At 39.6% G+C, this 19,395-nt stretch overlaps 1 protein-coding gene across 1 annotated transcript in view; it reads left to right on the top strand.

Moving 5' to 3' along the window:
* The window catches only part of MAN2A1 (mannosidase alpha class 2A member 1), a 202,770-nt gene that overhangs the window by 57,663 nt on the left and 125,712 nt on the right, over nt 1-19,395 (top strand). The window contains exon 4 of the mRNA XM_061152130.1: nt 3,805-3,976. Within this exon, the coding sequence (XP_061008113.1) occupies nt 3,805-3,976 (172 nt within the window). The remainder of the gene's footprint in view (nt 1-3,804; nt 3,977-19,395) is intronic.

Genomic DNA, 19,395 nt, shown 5'->3' on the forward strand with positions numbered 1-19,395 from the left:
ATTGGGAAGGAAATAGCCACCCAAGTCCAAGAAACCCAGAGAGTCCCAAACAGGATAAACCCAAGGCGAAACACCCCAAGACACATATTAATCAAATTAACAAAGATCAAACCCAAAGAACAAATATTAAAAGCATCAAGGGAGAAACAACAAATAACACACAAAGGGATTCCCATAAGGATAACAGCTGATCTATCAATAGAAACCCTCCAGGCCAGAAGGGAATGGCAGGACGTACTGAAAGAAATGAAAGAGAATAACGTACAGCCTAGATTACTATACCCAGCAAGTATCTCATTCAGATATGAAGGAGAATTCAAAAGCTTTACAGACAAGCAAAAGCTGAGAGAATTCAGCACCACCAAACCAGCTCTTCAGCAAATGCTAAAGGATCTTCTCTAGACAGGAAACACAGAAAGGTTGTATAAACGTGAACCCAAAACAACAAAGTAAATGGCAGCGGGACCACACCTATCAATAATTACCTTAAATGTAAATGGGTTGAATGCCCCAACCAAAAGACAAAGATAGGCTGAATGGATACAAAAACAAGACCCCTATATATGCTGTCTACAAGAAACCCACCTCAAAACAAGAGACACATACAGACTAAAAGTGAAGGGCTGGAAAAAAATATTTCACGCAAACGGAGACCAAAAGAAAGCAGGAGTCGCAATACTCATATCAGATAAAATAGACTTTCAAATAAAGGATGTGAAAAGAGACAAAGAAGGACACTACATAATGATCAAAGGATCAATCCAAGAAGAAGATATAACAATTATAAATATATATGCACCCAACATAGGAGCACCGCAATATGTACGGCAAACGCTAACGAGTATGAAAGAGGAAATTAATAGTAACACAATAATAGTGGGAGACTTTAATACCCCACTCACAACTCTGGATAGATCAACTAAACAGAAAATTAACAAGGAAACACAAACCTTAAATGACACAGTGGACCAGCTAGACCTAATTGATATCTATAGGACATTTCACCCCAACACAATCAACTTCACCTTTTTCTCAAGTGCACACGGAACCTTCTCCAGAATAGATCACATCCTGGGCCATAAATCTGGTCTTGGAAAATTCAAAAAAATTGAAATCATTCCAGTCATCTTTTCTGACCACAGTGCAGTAAGATTAGATCTCAATTACAGGAAAAAAATTGTTAAAAATTCAAACATATGGAGGCTAAATAACATGCTTCTGAATAACCAACAAATCATAGAAGAAATCAAAAAAGAAATCAAAACATGTATAGAAATGAATGAAAATGAAAACACAACAACCCTAAACCTATGGGACACTGTAAAAGCAGTGCTAAGGGGAAGGTTCATAGCATTACAGGCTTATATCAAGAAACAAGAAAAAAGCCAAATAAATAACCTAACTCTACATTATGACATGGTTTTATCTTGGTCATCTCTTTGGAGACAAGGGAAGTCGCTCAGTCACGTGCGACTCTCTGCGATCCCCTGGACTGTAGCCTGCCGGCTCCTCTGTCCATGGAGTTTTCCTGGCAAGAGTACTGGAGTGGGTTGCTATTTCCTTCTCCAGGGGAATCTTCCTGACCCGGGGATCGAACCCAGGTCTCCTGCACTGCAGGCAGACGCTTTACCTTCTGAGCCACCAGGGAGGCCCCTCTTTGGTGACGTTATGTTCAAATACAGTTATATTCTGAAGTTACTGGCTGTTAGGACTTCAGTGTATGTGTTTCAAGAGGACAAATCCAGCCCATTAAAGGGTCATAAAATGAATTCTATGCTGATGTATTGGACAACCAATATGTTTAAGATGTGGAGCAGTTTATTTAATGTTATAAATAAATTGTATACTTTTCAAAATTGGATGTTAGGAGTATCTTTTATTTCTCCTTTGACCCAGTTTGATTGTAGAGATGTGAAAAGGGTAGTTAAAGGCTGATGATGGTTATAAAAATAGCAGCAGCAGCAGCCGTGTCATCAAGTGTTGTAGTGTGTCCTGGGCTTGGGTCTGAGCACTGGATCGTTTCTGTGTCCCGGGGTGCTGCGTGGTCAGCAGGAAATTAGGGCATCTCCATTTAAGGATAGGTTGAATTTTCTTTGCTTGTCCTTGGGAATCTGGGTGTAGATCCTGGCCTCAGTGCTCTGGGGCAGGGTCCGGGTTCATCGCTGTGTGAAGCAAGACGGAATTCTGTGTAAACCACTAATTCCTGAGGTATTTTTGAGTTTTCTGTAGGTACAGGCTTTTTACTCAATATGGAAAAGTTGAATTATTCAGGTGGTGTTCTTAGGTGACAGACTAGCTTAAAAATGTCCTAAATCAAGAAAGTTCTCTAAAGAATATTTTAAACTGTATCCTGTCTGGCTCATAGCTCCTATACCCATCACTTTGTGGGTGCTTGATAAATAATCGTAGAATGAATAGATTTCAGTTAAAGTGAAAGGGAGAAATACAGTCATAGAGGCAGTGCCCATTGGAATCTCCGGTTTGCATTGTCAAAAGAGTATATTGCCTGCTCAGCCCTTGCAAGTTTTTGTTATTTGTTTTGTCAGCAAATATAGTATGCATTGAATTTTCACTCAATTGTAGACAGACAAAAGAAATAACTAGCTGGACCCTTTGTGTCTTAGACCTCCCGCATGTTTGAGACTTGGAAACAATAGAACCGCAGTTTTGCCTGTCTGTATAGAAGCTCCGCGCCCTGTAGGATGTCACAGATGAGAGGTGATCCTCACAGAGGACATTTTGTCTCCCACCAGGAGGTGGGGTTGACGGTTGTGCGTGTTCTGCCTCAGCCTTTTGTCCGTTGCTTTATTACTAGGCTGGGTGGCTAGGCTGCATTTGGAACTATAGATCTTGTTAAAAATGTTTCTTAATAGTCAAATTGTAAATGTCTTTAGATATAGTTTCCAGGATATTTGAGAAGTAGTAGGAAAAGGCAAAGAACTGAGTTGTCGCTATTCTTTTTTGAAAAAAACTTTATATGGATGTATGTACATTTGTTGTTTGATTATTGTCAATTTGTTCTTCAAAAAAGTGGAATAATGAGCAGCCTTTTGGGAACTGATGCCTATTTTTGGTAGAATTCTTCTTGTTAGTATTCATAATAGTGCTGTAACTACCTTATTGCTCTGTTTCTAGGCTTTTCTTAGTTTTGGGTACTTAATGAAGAAGAAATTTTAGATGTGGTATGAGAGAATAAACGGACTTCCCTGGTGGCTCAGCAGTCAAGAATCTGCCTGCAGTGCAGGAGACCAGAGTTGAGCCCTGGGTTGGGACGCTCCCCTGGAGGAGGGCAGGGCAGCCCCCTCCAGGACTCTGGCCTGGGCAGCCCCACGGACAGAGGGGCCTGGCGGGCTGCAGTCCGTGGGGCCGCACAGAGTTGGACACGACTGAGCGACTAAGCAGCAGCAGGAGAGAGAGTAAAATTTTGATTCCGTATTAAAAGAATATTATGTCCAACTTGCTAATGCTGTTTGGGTTTTTTAAATTTTAAAAAATTCCTTAAATTAGAGATAAGTTACAATAGTTGAATTAGATACTGTAATTGTTAAGTATGAATAAATGTTTTTCGGCTCTCTTGTTTTTCTCATTGATATCTGAATTTGTACAGTTTTCAGTCTTTTTATCATTTCAGTATTAGTGACTTTTTGAGTCTCATGTCCATTCAGTGGAATTTCATTAACTGAAAATGTTTGCTAAATTTTTAGTTGTCTTTGTATGAATGAAACCCCTAAGGTTGTACAAAATGCAATTGAGTGTGACTGAGTTTAAATCAGACCTTTGTGATATATTTGTGTCTTAATTTAGGTTGGTTGAAGACCTTTGATGACTACTTTAGAGAGAAGACTCAGTATATTTTTAATAATATGGTTGTCAAGTTGAAAGAAGACCCACGGAGAAAATTTATATGGTCTGAGATCTCTTACCTTTGGAAGTGGTGGGAAACTATAGATATTCAGAAGAAGGATGCTGTTAAAAGGTTTGTTGTTTAAAACTATTGTTTTTTGAAATTAGGTAATATTAAATACATTGATTTTACAATGAAACGTGTTGACTTTTCAGAAGGTGAAAATTCTTAGCTTTATAAATGAAACTTAAAATATTTCTCCATATCCTTTTATTACCTTGATTCTGGTTCATTTTTGAAAAAGCGACCTGAAACTTCTTCACTGAAATTCTTATGTTCCAACTTTGTCCTCGCAATGGAACTACTACGTCAAAGGGGCTTGATGTTGTAAAGATGCTTTTGAAGCATATAAATCAAAGTGGTGCCTGTAAAGGTGGTCTCAGCGTGTTCTTCATTTAGAAATGGACCAATTTCTCTGCATATTAGGCAACAATGTAATGTTTTCTAAACCATATCAATTTAAGTATTGGAAAATTTGCATTTTTGATTAGTGATAGTGTTACGTGTTTTCTCATATATGCAGGCAGAACTTTTTGTGAACTGCTTCATCATGTACTTTCCTTACTGATTTCTAAGAGTATTTATGCACACGTATGAACCCTTATTTTTTCTGAAGCTTTAAATTTCTTCTTAATTCTTAGTGTTTGACAAATAGACTTCAAAAGTTTTTATATAGTCTTAATGTATTAATCTATTTTCTTGATACTGGCTTTTCTGTCACACCCTAGTCTTACCCGACCTAGGAGGGGATCTTTTCCCCCCCCTTTAGTGTTTTTACTGCTCCCTTTTATAAACCCTCCGGTTTTTTCTTTAATGTGGTGTCATGCGGGCTTCTGCTCTGCGTCTCCCTCCTCCCGCCACCCGCCTGGCTTCCGGGAGCTTAAGGTTTGTCTTCGCATAAACTACTTTTTACTTACTTGGTGTCACACATGCACCATTCACTGTGTCACTTCCTGTGGTAAGTGCCTCACAAACAATAACTGACCATCTCTGCAGCGAGCCTGTGCAGTGAGCCCAGTGAGTGTCCTGACTGTGCAGACGGGGCCACCCAGCTGGGCAGGCCACACTGCTTACCGTCCAGACCAGCCTCCGCCCCACATGCTGTTCCCATACACATTCATTCTTTCCACTGACTTGAAGTGCCATCTTTATTGTATTTAAATAAACATTGATTTCTGGGCTTTCTGACCTCTTTCATAGACCTTTCCGTCTAACTATAATTATTGCAAGTTTATGAGGTGTTTCATTAACAGACAGTTTAAATCTTCCCTTATTTTTCTTTATTGAAAAGTTCTTTTAATGAGTGACTGCTTAATTTTCCCAGAGACCTTTAGGATTAATTCTTCCTACTCTATCCCCCAAAAAAGATGGGAAAGTTTTTGAGAGGTCTTGACCTAAATGTTTAAAGGTATTTTTGGGAGAATTGGCTTTCCGTTATTATCTATATTTATTTTTCCCTGATAGCATCCTTAAGATGCTCACAAGAGTGGTCAGAGGAAGTCATAACTAAGGGCTCCAGGCTCTGAGAGGCCTGCACTCACCAGGAATAGCCGTGGCACCCAGAGATCTACCCCCGTCTCCATGCGTGCTGTGTGCGGCCACAGGCGGTGCTTGTCAGGACACTCTTCCAGGCAGTCACGAAGAGCTGGGACTCCAAGACATTACATAAAAAGTGTTGACTTTTAAGTTGAAATGTTAGCAGTTAACTTAGATTAACATGAACATATACACATCCTTAGTTAAAATCAAGCTTTCCCCTGGTTTGCAACTTTTCAAAAATTAAGAACTGCCCTGTAATGCTGTATGGAATTGGTGTTTGTCAGATATGTAATTTTTTTTTTAACTAAGTTTAAAGACAAATTTTTCTGTCTGTCTAGGTTTTATGTTGCTCCTTGACTATAAATAATGCTTTATAGTTTCTTAAATTATTATTTTATAGCATTTTACTTAGATTGTGCAGATTTTAAGATTTTATTCCATCTGTAGGTTTTTTTTTCCTTATTATTTGGTGGGACCTGATTTTTTTCTTTATCTTGATTAGATTGGCTGAAGCTCTTACTAGTTTCATTGGTTTTTGTACTGCCACTTGTTTCCTAAAAAGTTTTTTGCATTTTACTGATATTTACTCTTGACTTTTCTGTTTTTATTAATTCCTTCTGCCTGTTTTTTAACTAATGCTAAATGGGCCAGTTGATTTACTTGAACAAGAAGTATTTCTCCCTCTATGTTTGCCTTTTAGCACTGCTCTTAACCAGCATTCACATTTTTATGTGTTATTTTGTTAATATGATATTTTTTCCTAAATCATCTGTAACTGTATTATTGTTTTCTTTTGCCATATATTTGGCTATGTATAACTTACTATTAACTTTTTCATCTATCAATTCAGATACTTTGCAGCTTATCTGTTTTGCTGTTACTAATTGGTTTTTATTTCATTTTCTTATAATTCAGTTATCTAGTTATCTCTGGTCTCTCTTTGGCATATGCTTTTTAATATTTTTTGTTATATTTACTGCATTTTATGTGATTTTTTTCAAGGTTTTTTCTGCCCGCTTCACATTCAGTTATCGGTCATGTAGAGCCTGTTCTCTTCTGGCTGCGAATGCATGGTTTTAACTATGCTTTTTAATGAGTTCTGGATTCTCTTTGTTGTTGTTTATGGGTCCAAACATTTTCTCTCTCTTTTTTAACTCATCCTATGAGGAATAACATGTATCCACACCTGGAATGTATTTTAAAACAGAGAGTGTAACTTGAATCACATTCCTTCCTTTTCTAACCGGATACTGCTTCCATCTCATTCACCTGGTTTCCTTTTAGGAAACGGTCTCCAAATGCAGAAGTCACATCTTTCATTTTCCTGCCCCAGGTCAGACAGCTCAGCTATTATCTGACTCAGCTAGTCAGTGTTTTATTTCCCAGGGTTTTAAGCCCTTAGAGAGTGACGTGAGGGTGGACAGGTGAAAGAAAGGGAAACAGGATGGAGGGAAGTTTGGGGTCATCCCTTGTAGCACTGGTGCGTTCACGAGAGGCTTCCTGCCCTGGGTCCCAGCCCCTGTCGTGCCTGTGGCGTGCCTTCTCATGGTTTCCAGTCCTTTGTTTAGCCTGGACTTGTAGCTTGCCCTCAATCCTGTGTGCCCACGACAGCCCCCCAATACATTTCCTGTTCAGAGTCAGTCAGTGTTGCTTGTGGGCAAGAATGCTAGCTGTTATGTAGTTGTTATTCAGTCACTCAGCTGTGCCCTACTCTTTGTGACCCATAAACTGCAGCACACCAGGCTTCCCTGTCCTTTACCATCTCTCTCAGTTTTCTCAGACTCATGTCCATTGAGTCAGTGATGCTGTCTGACCATCTCACCCTCTGTCATTCTCTTCTCCTCTTGCTCTCAAACTTTCCCAGCATCAGAGTCTTTTCCAAGAAGAGTTGGCTTTTTGAATCAGGTGACCAAAGTATTGGAGCTTCAGCTTCAGAGCCAGTCCTTTCAGTGAATATTCAGGGTTGATTTCCTTTAGGATTGACTGGTTTCATCTTGCAGTCCAAGGGACTCTCAAGAGTCTTCTCCAGCACCACAGTTTGAAAGCATCAATTCTTTGGTGCTCAGCTTTCTTTATGGTCCAGCTTTCACATCCATACATGACTGCTGGAAAAACCATAGCTTTGACTAGATGGACCTTTGTTGGCGAAGTGATGTTTCTGCTTTTTAATACACTGTTGAGATTTGTCATAGCTGTTCTTCCAAGAAGCAAGTGTCTTTTGATTTAGTGGCTACTGTCACCGTTTGCAGTGATTTTGGAGCCCAAGAAAATGAAATCTGACACTGTTTCCACATTTTCTCCCATCTGTTTGCCAAGAAGTGATAGGACTGGATGCCATTATCTTTGTTTTTTGAACATTGAGTTTTAAACCAGCTTTTTCACTCTCTTCTTTCACCTTCATCAAGAGGCTCTGTAGTTCTTCTTCACTTTCTGCCATAAGGGTGGTGTCATCTGCATATGTGAGGTTATTGGTATTTCTCCTGGCAGTCTTGATTCCAGCTTGTGCTTCATCCAGCCCAGCATTTCACTTGATGTACTCTGCATATAAGTTAAATAAGCAGGGTGACAACACATAGCATTGGCATACTCCTTTCCCAGTTTTGAACTAGTCCGTTGTTCCATGTCCAGTTCTAACTGTTGCTTCATGAGCTGCATACAGGTTTCTCAGGAGGCACGTCAGCTGGTCTGGTATTCCCATCTTGTTAAGAATTTCCCACAGTTTGGGGACTTCTCTGGTGGTCCAGTGGCTAAGACTCAGCACTCTCAGTGTGGGGGGCCTGGGTTCAATCCCCAGTCAGGGAACTAGATCCCATATGCTGCAACTAAGAGTTCCCACAACTGAGACCTGCATAGCCAAATAAATAAATAAAATTTAAAAATAAAACGAATTTCCCACAGTTTGTAGTGATCTACACAGTCAAAGGCTTTATCATAGTCAATGAAGCAGAAGTAGATGTTTTAGCTAATATATTTCTCCTTAAATCCTTTGTTGGAGAGCAGGGTTCCAGAAAGAAGGAAAGAAAAGACACATAGGTTTGCTCCCATTATTTTAAATTCTGAGCTTATACTAAGTGGCATTACTGATAGAATTTTTTTTGACTGCTAGTGTAATGGTTATGCAATGGCTATTTTTCCCTTTTTGAAGGTGAATATATGGATTAAATGTCTGTAGCTAAATTTGCAAGCTAGCTATTGCAGAGAAGAACCTGTTAATCTAGCAGAGTTCTCTGTAAGCTTTTATTGTCCCTGAAGAATACCAATTGATTATGGGAATTTAACAGAAACATAGCTCAAGTGATCTTCATAATCTATGCTAGCAATGACTTGTTTGATTCTTCCCCCTGTGGTAGCAGTATTCAGCTCTATAAGCTTTTAAAAATGAAAAATCTAGTTAACTAAAAGGAGATTCATGCAGACAACATCTACCTTCTTTATTTTGTGTGACTCAAAGTAATTTAATCAAGTATAGTCACGGTTCCTACTTGTAACACGTATCCAGTGGATTTAAAAGAAACTGCCTTGTTATAATCAGCTCATTTTCTGTCTACTCTTGTTTTATTTTGAAAATAACTGGTATGTTAACATTCTTTTTACTTTTTAAACTTCCTATTTGAATATTTTTTGGCTAAATTCAGTTTCAATACTGTGTGATATTTATACTACATAGAAATGTGGACCCTTATTCAAACAGCTGAAATGTTAGCCTTAGCATTTCCTTTGACTAGCACCCAGCATGTTACATATTCATTTTTCCTCTGGGCTCTGAGATATTGAAAGAGTTTTTACATAGCATTTGCTTCTGCTATTGAGACCAGTGTTCACGTGAGAAGCCCATTGAACTGTTGGAACCTAGAACAGTTTATGTGTTTGCCAGTATCTTGACCAACTTCTCTGTGTGGACTTCTGATATGAAATAAGTCTCTAAATGTATGTGTTAGATATTGTCTTGACATTTCTGGATTGCATTGCTTTGCCAAGCCTGCAGTCTTTCATCTTTCTACCATTCCCTTACATCTTTTTTCCCTAGGTTTATAGTTAAGTAAACCTTCTACCCTGTCCTAATAACTCTTTCTGCTTATTGAAATCAGAGAAATGTTTGAGGTTGCTTTCTTAAATAATACAATTGCAAACATATTGCAAACCTACATACATTCTATATCTTGAGTTCACTAGAAAAAATAACCTTTAAAGTTCTTACACTAGCTAATTTATTATACGTTTTATACAGGTCAGATTTTATGGTATTTAACCAAAGTCTCCTACAAAATTTGCAGAGCGATGAGAAGTTACAGTGTGGCTTGTGATGTTCAGAGTAAATTGCAGGTTTGGATTGAGTTTAGAGCCTAAAGATACATAGCGTTTCATCAAAGGAGTCAAAGCAGTGCCTGGTGTCTCAGATGACTTTGGTTCAAATAGCTGAAGCCAGGGTGTCCGTTTATTTCAGAGTCTGTACTCCATCCCGATGACCTGCAGTCCCAGCTCGTCTGGACTGAGGGGGCTTCGCTCCCGCCTCGTTCCGTTCATCGGCTGGCTTCCGCTGACATCAGACACGGGCAGAAGCCTGGAGCGCTGATCAGCTGTTCTGTCTGTGGGGACTTTTCAGTCCTCCTAGGGGATTTCTTTGCAGCGCTGACACTGACCACTCCATTCGCCTTAAATTCTTTCCTCCTCCTGTCTTCTGTGGCCCAGAGCTCTTCTGGCCCCAGGTGTGTGTGGCTGAATGGTGCTTTGTCCTCCCCTCGGCGACTCCCTCCTCTGCCCCTTCCTACACATGCCAGCCCTCACCTGTGGGCGTCGCGGGCGATGCCACACCGCTGTTTTAATGTCCGTGTGTGCAGGCTGCTTCTAGATCTACAGTTCCAGCCTCACTTTCTCTCTTCTTCCCCAGTCAAGGCTAAGAGTAACAGCTAACATTACTGAGTGGTTACTCTACTCAATGTAGAAGGCATAGTCTCAACAGTGCTATGTATGTTCAGCTGGTCCTAGATCATTCCTGCCTGCTGAGATCCTGCATTATCCTCATTCTCCTGCTGAGGAAACCAGGGCAAAGGGGGTCAGGAGTGTGCCTCGGGTCCCAGTGTGTGAGCCTGCCCATGTCTCTTCTTGGCTTCAGATGCCTCAGTGACATCCAGCGTCCAAAGGCCCCGCGTGGCCCCTCCGCTGGGCACGCTCTTGCTCTGGCCCAGTTCCCGCTTGCCTGTCTGCCCTTCCCTCTGTCACTCCTCACCTCACACCCCGCTCTAAGCCCTGCTGAACCACAGGGATGTCCTCAGTCACAGCTATCTTCTCCTTCTTGGGATTTGCTCACAGTTTAGCTGAGAATTTCTTTTTTCCTTTTGTGCAGTGGATGATCTCAATGCTGTTTATTCTTTAAGACTCGACTGAAATGTTACCTCACCTCCGAAGCCTTCCCTTATTTTCTCCATCATCTATTCAGCAAGTATTTACGGTGCTAGACTCCAGGGATACAAGAAGTGAATTAGACTTACCTGATCCCAGCCCTCAGGGCAGGGGAGGGAAGACAATGTAATGAGCACAGTCTTTCCTTCTATGGAACCAAGGGGGTCTTGGAAAGCTTCCCGAAGCAAGTGGTATTCATGTTGAAACTGGAAAGGCTATTAGAAGAGCCAATAGCAGAGGGTGGGGAAAGGATTCCAGGTTTTGAGAGGAGAATTGTGATTATGGGCCAGGGATTAGCAAGAGCATGGCATGTTCAGACACCTGAAAGAAGTTGATTAGACTGCAACAGAGCAGGGGCGGGTGTGCGTGCAGGGCTGAGCTGTGTGTAGGCATCAGGGAGACGGAAGTTAAAACTGCTACAGTGTCCTATCCAGAACCCCTGCAAGGGGCTGCAGGCAAAAGGACTGACAGCACCAAGGCTTGGAAAGAAGGCGCAGTGACTGTAGCTCTCCTACAGTGCTAGTGGGAATGTGAGACGAGAAATCCACTTTCTGAAAGGCTGCCCGGGATTTCCAAAGTTAAATGTTCATCAGCTTTCCAAGACCGTCTTGTCTCCATAGAAGGAACTGCTTTGTTGTGATTCAGTTTTCATTCCATTGTCTTCGCCCCCCTGCCCTGAGGGCTGGGACCAGGTAAATCTAATTCCTGGGGGCTCCTTCCTAGGAATTTATTCAAGAAAAATAAAAACATGTTAACAAAAAGACTTACATAGACATTTTTATAGCAGAATCTTTTATGACGACTTCAAACTGGAAACAGTTCAAATATCCATCAACAGAATAATGAATTAAAACTTTGTGCCATATTTAAACAATGAATTACCACTCAACAATGAAAAATAATGTTACTGAGATATACAGAAATACGGATGAATCTAACAAACATGTTAGCAAAAGAATCCTGACAGCAAAGCATATTGTATGACTCCGTTTTATGAAGTCTGAGAGTAGCTAAACTAATCTATTGGGGTATAAATCACAAAGTAAGAATGTCTTTTTTTGGTTTTTATTGTTGGGGGGAATTGATTGGAAAAGGGCAGAAGGGAAATCTCTGAATAGCTTATGTCTTATTTTCAGTAGTAACGGGTACAGTTTTGGGCAGTAACAGGGGTCTAAACGGTTGTCAAAATACATCAAACTGAACACATGTATATTATGTGTTGCTGTATCTCAATTATAAATACTTTAGCAAAAATGATCAGCCATAACATAATGATATATGTCTATTTATTGACATGGAAAGATGTTTATGGTATATAGTATTAAGTAAAATAAACTGGTTAAAAACTATGTCTACCATAACTGTTTATGTATTTATAGAAGGACATTAAGAGTGAATTTTTCAATGTTATTCTTCAACCTCATGTATTTTCTGATTTATTTGCATGAGCATTTTATTGTTTTTATTTTTTAAAAAATGAGAAAATGAAATACTCTGTATTATACAATGAAATATTTAAAGTATATCTTATTAAAATTTTTCAGAAACTATTAGTTAAACCATCTAATGTGGTAAATATTCCTAAATGAAATTTCATGACTATTTTGTGCTATAGTTTTGTTTTTAGTACTTAAAAGAAATCAGCGTAGTATGGCATTTATAGTTTAGAAAAAAGTTTAATTCATATTTTAACATAAGTCTGAACATATGAAGGGTACACAGTGAAAGGCAGGGTGCTGGCTACTCCTGTTTCTTTGTCATCTAACTCTTCACAGGAGGCAGCTATTGTGATCACACGTATATAATTTATAGAGAAATAGGAAAAAGATATGTTCATGTACATATGTGCAAAGACACATTCATATGTATTATGCAAACGATAGCATGCCACGGACATTGTGGTTTTTTTTGAGTGCATCTTTTTTATGGTGGTATAGTGTACATAACCTAAAATCTATCATTTTAATGATTCTCTGTGTGACATTCGCTGGCATTACACATACTCACATTGTTTTGCACCATGACCACCACCCGTCTCCAGAACTTTTTCGTCACCCTGGATTGAAACACTGCGCCTGTTAAACGGTAACCCCCCGCCTCAGTCTGGCCGGCAGTTGCCATTCTGCCTGCTGTCTCTGTCAGTGTGACTCTGCAGGTGAAGTCATACAATATTTCTTTTTCTGTGTCTACCTTATTTCACTTAACGTGTTTGAGGTTCATCCATGCTGAAGCATGTGTCAGTCTCCTTCTTTTCCAGGGCTGAATGGTATTCCACTGCATGAATATGCTGTGTTTTGTTTATTCATTCCTCGTCAGTGGACATTTGGGCTGTTTCTACCTGTGGGCTATTGCAAAGATGCTGCTGTGAACATGAGCACATAAATACCAGTTTGAGTCCGTCCTCTCAGTTCCTTTGTGTGTGTACCCAGAAGCGGAACTGCAGGATCCCGTACCAGTTCTGCGCTGAGTTTTTCACAGAACTCCCATACTGTTTGCCACACTAGCTGCGTCACTTCACATTGCCACTAGTAGTACTTGAGGTTCCCAGCTTCTCTGCATTTCTTATCAATACCTGTTTCCTGTTTTTCTTTTCTTTCTTTCTTTTTTTTTAATAATAACTATCCTAATGAGTTTTGTACCATGCTTTTTAAACTTAATATGTCTCGGAGAATCTTTCAGGAAAGTTTCTGTTTTAAAGACTGTATAAAAGTCTTTGTTATGAGTGGGCCTTAATTTAACTTCTCCTGATTAATGGCCCTGTATTTTCTTTTCTGGTTTCTTGTGAATGCATGGTGTATATCTTTATCTTTAGTGTATACAGTCGACCCTTGATAATCCTCAGAGGATTGGCTGCAGAACCTGCCCTGGATACCAAAATCCTTATATAAAATTGAGTAATACTTGCATTTAACCTACATACATTTCTCCTGTATACTTGAAACCATCTCCAGATTACTTATAATATTTAATACAATGTAAATGTTATGTTAATAGTTGTCAATATAATGTCAGTGCTATGTAAATAGTTACTAGTGCACAACAAATTCAATTTTTGCTTTTGGTACTTTCTGGAAACCTTTTCTTTTTAAAATTTTCCTTCAAAAGTTGGTTCAGTTTGTGGACACAGAACCTGCAGATATGTGGGGCTGACTGTACAGAGCTTTTGTTTATTTTTATCTATTTTCTGACTTCATTTTAATGAGCATAGATAAAAGTATATATGCATTTTAAAATTTGATAGTTATTGCTAGTCTTAAATAACAATACCTATTTATAAACATCCTTGACATCACAGTGGTTGTACAACTTTTTTATCTCATTGAAGTTTTAATTTGCATTTCCTCATGAGTGACATTAAACTTTTCATTTTTAGGAGCTAGTTATTTCTGAAATATCTGCTTCATATCTTTTGTTTGCATTTCTTTGGGGTTGTTGTTACTCTCTTCTAATAGGAACGCCGAGATTTAAATGGTTAACAAAACAGGTATGATTCCTCCCTTCATGAGCCTGTAGTCTACTGGGGGACAAAGACCGTGAACATGAAAATGTGTTATTAAATTTCATGAAAAGTGCCATGAAAAAAGCCTTTGGATTTTATGCAAGATAACAGTTTAGGTGGGGCTTGGGTGGGGTGTGTTGGCCAGAGACAGCTCCTACTGGGTGCATTGTGAGCCAGTGAGGCAGACATTGGGAGAGGGTCGTTTAGACAGAGAGCGCGCATAGACTGCAAACTCAGGGACAGGGTGTGGTTGGAGTGAAGTGAGGAGGGAAGGAGGGGCGATGGCTCACTGGCCGTTTGTCCGTCATGCACTGTCTGAAGATGGGCATCTGCAGTACTCAGAATAATGCAGTAAGTTTCTCGAATTATTATCTGAGCGGTTTTAAGACAAAACTTATCTTTACTCTCCTATTAGATACTCCTCATGAAAGGCATATGAATCAGATAATCTGATGAGCAAATGTTTTTAAATTATTAATTGATTCATTGTGAGTCTCCATCTTTTTAAATTTTCCATTTAACTAGTTTTTTATTTAAGAATGAATCCCTGTGTATCATGTGTTATTTCATATTTCCCCAGATGTATGATTACAAATGCAACTCATTTTGTCATGTGAAATTAATTTGTGATTCTTTGATGCTGGCAAAATGATGCATTGTTTGCTGCTAAGTTATCTGTAACAATTTCCCCATCAGGGAAAAAAGCTCTTTGCGTCTGTCCTTCTATGTGTGACCCAAGTCCCAGCGTGTGATGTGTGTACATGGGGGAGGGGGACACGCAGAGAAGAGGGCTTGCCGCTTCCTGTGCTTGGTGAGTAAACTCACTCTTCACAGCAAAGTGAGTGTGACAGAGACGCTCAGCTCACTTTTGATCAGTGCCTTCTAAAGCTTTTTATATCAAGCTTTCAAGCAGAGAAATTGTAGAAACGGAGAAGTGCATAGTGGCATACAGATCAGCCATTTCAAAAAGTAAAATAATATTCCATGGTGTATATGTACCACAGCTTTCTTATCCATTTGTCTGCTGATGGGCATCTAGGTCGCTTCCATGTCCTGGCTATTATAAACAGTGCTGCGATGAACATTGGGGTGCACGTGTCTCTTTCAGATCTGGTTTCCTCAGTGTGTATGCCCAGAAGTGGGATTGCTGGGTCATATGGCAGCTATAGTACATATACACCATGGAATATTACTCAGCCATTAGAAAGAATTCATTTGAATCAGTTCTAATGAGATGGATGAAACTGGAGCCCATTATACAGAGTGAAGTAAGCCAGAAAGATAAAGACCAATACAGTATACTAACACATATATATGGAATTTAAAAAGATGGTAACGATAACCCTATATGCAAAACAGAAAAGGAGACACAGATGTTCAGAACAGACTTTTGGACTCTGTGGGAGAAGGCGAGGGTGGGATGTTTCGAGAGAACAGCATCGAAACATGTATATTATCAAGGGTGAAACAGATCACCTGCCCAGGTTGGATGCATGAGACAAGAGCTTGGGGCTGGTGCACTGGGAAGACCCAGAGGGATCGGGTGGAGAGGGAGGTGGGAGGGGGGATCGGGATTGGGAATACATGTAAATCCATGGCTGATTCATGTCAATGTATGACAAAACCCACTACAATATTGTAAAGTAATTAGCCTCCAACTAATAAAAATAAATGAAAAAAAATAGATAAATGATAAAAAAAAAAATTCTTATGACACATCCATCCAGTGGCATATTAGCCATAAAAATACAACTGTTGACAAGGAAAGTCAATAAAATTGTGTGGTCAAGTGTAAATAAAAGCATGTCTGAAACAAACAAACAAACAAAAAAGTAAAATAAGGGTGTTGTTAATTGTGAAAGTTAGTGCCTGGTTTCCTATTTTCTGGACTTGCTGTATGTACATATCCCTTTCTCTCCCTCTCTTTCCTTGTCTTTTCATTTGTTTCTAGATCTCTTGTTTATTAGGAAATGTTAGGAAGAGCATTCATGCAAAAAATTAACCAGAAACCAGAAAGTAATTTCTGTCTGGGCAGAAATTAAGCAATAGACCCTGAGAAGTGGGCACATCATTTTTGATTTTGCATTTCCTTTTTTTTTCCCCAGAGTGATAATAGTGGTCTTTTTCGGGGATTTCAGTTCAGTTCAGTCGCTCAGTCGTGTCCGACTCTTTGCGACCCCATGAATCGCAGCACGCCAGGTCTCCCTGTCCATCACCAACTCCCAGAGCTTACTCAGACTCATGTCCATCTAGTCGGTGATGCCATCCAGCCATCTTATCCTCTGTCGTCCCCTTCTCCTCCTGCCCCCAATCCCTCCAAGCATCAGGGTCTTGTCCAATGACTCAACTCTTCGCATGAGGTGGCCAAAGTATTGGAGTTTCAGCTTCAGCATCAGTCCTTCCAATCAGGGAGTTAGATCTAGGTAATTTTGTTTACAGTTTTCTTCATCCTTTAAGTTTTATCATTAGAACAGTAGGCATTGCTCTCCTAAAAGTAGTTTAAGTAATATGCTTGTTTTTTTTTCCAAAACAAAGAACCTTTTATTGGAGTATAGTTGATTTACAGTGTTGTGTTAGTTCCAGGTGTATAGCAAAGTGATGCAGTTATGCGTGTATCTGTGTATGAATGTGTATCTTCTTTTTCAGATTCTTTTTCGTTATAGGTTATTGCAAGATACGTGGTTCCCTGTGCCGTGCAGTAGGTCCTTGTTGCTGTGCTCCCCTGACAGTTGCAGAGAATGGCTCAGTTCATGCTTGTTGAGTGCTAAGCGAATGGAAATATTACTTGGGAACACCTGTATTTGCTCTAAGTGGCTTCTCTGGTTCCCGTTAGTTGATTTTAAAAAATTATGAAAGTGTCAAATGTACAGCTTGCATTCTGCCTTAACTTTATTTTGTTTGGTAACAATGGCAGTTTTAAATATGGTGCTTTTTGTAGGATAGCGTGGCCTTTCTGCTATGGCTTATAAATATTTTTCCTAATTAGTTCCTGGAGCGTTATTTCTGCAAGGCTGTCCGGACTGCGTTCTGTCCCCGTCACTACATGATGCTGATGGCTGCCGTGCTTCATTAGCTCGATGTTTCTCATCTTTATTGGACCATTTTGTCCTGTCATTCCTCAGATACTTCTTAAGTGCTTATTGCATATGTTCTAGAAATCAGGGGTACATGGCAAATTTATGCACTGCTGCAATTTCTATGTGTGCATGTGTCTTTTTATTTAACTGGTCAAGTAGCACTTTTGCTTAACACAGTGAGTATTTTATATTAAGTCTGACCTTCCTGCCTGTAAGACTGTCTGGTTTATAATCCAGATTTCATCATTGATACGTATGGACTAGCGAGTGAGATAGTACTCACTCACTTGACTGTCTGGCCAGGTGCCCACTAACTGTCACATCTCTGTATGTCTGAAATCATGCTCTTCTCTCCCAGTCTGTTCCACAGGTTAGAGGGACTGTGCTGAGAAAAAAAGGAAACCTGTGTTCTTTCTGGCTTGCTGTTTTGATACCACTTACGCCTCTTGTGACTGCCTCATGTAATTTTTATTAAAAATCTGTCTGAGCCACTTCAGATGTCAATTCTTTGTCTTCCATGACAAAATATCTTGGCTTTCTTATAAGTTTGTTTTAAATCACTGACTGAAGATTTTAAAAACAAACTGTAATCCATGCTTCCCCAGTAATTTAATAGCTATTTTAATAGTATAAATATGTTTAAAATCTATTTCTCAACGTTATGTTCTGAGCCCCTGATGTGTCTGTGTCTGAGTTGCAGTTACACGGTAGCTTTATAAGCTGCAAACACACCTTTTACCAAGCAGAGGTGTGGGTGCTCTTCATCGCTCTTTTCTGGGTTGTTTCAGCACAGAGGCACAGATCTATTTTTGTCTTTAACCTTTCTTGTTGCCTCAGTTTCCTCTTGTGTTTTCCTGCCACTTGTTCCTTCACTCTCCTTTGACTGTTTTCTCCAAACTTTCTGTCCTTTTCTCTTTCCTCTTTGTGTCCTTTCTTCAAAATGCAGTCTGTGTATTGGCCTTTTCCCCGAAACTCAGTTTCCTTTTTCGTTAGTTTCTTTGGACTGCTCCTTGTCACATCCAGTAGCCTTAAACAAATTTATATTTATCACACTGTAAATTGTAAACTGATTGCATTCTCAGCGGAACTGTACTGTGTGTTAGCAGCGCCTCTGTTAGACGCCTGGGACCCCAACGCTGCATCGTGTGCGCTTTAATGCTCTTATTTCAGGCATCTCTTGATTTCCACTGATGCTCCCTGAGCGAGTCCTCTCTCCTTCCTTGTTCATTTTTCATACATAAACCACATTCCAGATCATGTCACCTCATACCTACGTGATTCACACCCCTTTTTAGCTGACTCTTCCCTGTCCAATTTATTTTGCCTATGTCTGTACTTCAGCTAATAAAAGACTTTATGTTCATACTGATTTTAAACTGAGAATCTCATTCATGCGTTCCCTATTCATCTAGCAACAGAGTGCCCATTATATGCCAAGGAAGTTTCTCGGTGCTGGGCCTGGAGAAGTGAACAAAGCAGCACGTCTGGTCCCTTCTGTCCCGGAGCTAATATTGTAACGGTTGGTTGGACAAGGAAGGATGGGTATCCTGGAGACTTCTGTGGGCAGGTTTATTTGAGCTGAGAGAAGAAAGACAGGAGAAAATAGATAAGAAAATTATGAAAAGCAGTTAAATGAGCAGGGGCTTTCATGCCTCTCCTATTTACAAATGGGATAGTTTTTAAAATAATCACTGTGTTCAGATAAGAATTCAACTATAATCTCAGTAGTATCTCAGGCATCATGGGGAGGGGGAAGGGGTAAAGTATTCACAAAAGGAGTTGAAGAAATTTAGTATGCATGATTATTTTCCAGAGTGGCTGTTTCTTGCAGCCCATTTATGCCTATGGGACAGGAAATATGTAGCAAAATAAAACTGGCAGATATAGGTGAAAAATTCCATTGTCTGAGTGATTTATTTTTCCATTTAACCTTAATGGTATTTAGATTAATTACTTTATAGTTTCTATTCTCTGTT

The sequence above is a fragment of the Dama dama genome, chromosome 9, assembly GCF_033118175.1.
Source record: "Dama dama isolate Ldn47 chromosome 9, ASM3311817v1, whole genome shotgun sequence".
NCBI classification, from domain to species: domain Eukaryota; kingdom Metazoa; phylum Chordata; class Mammalia; order Artiodactyla; family Cervidae; genus Dama; species Dama dama.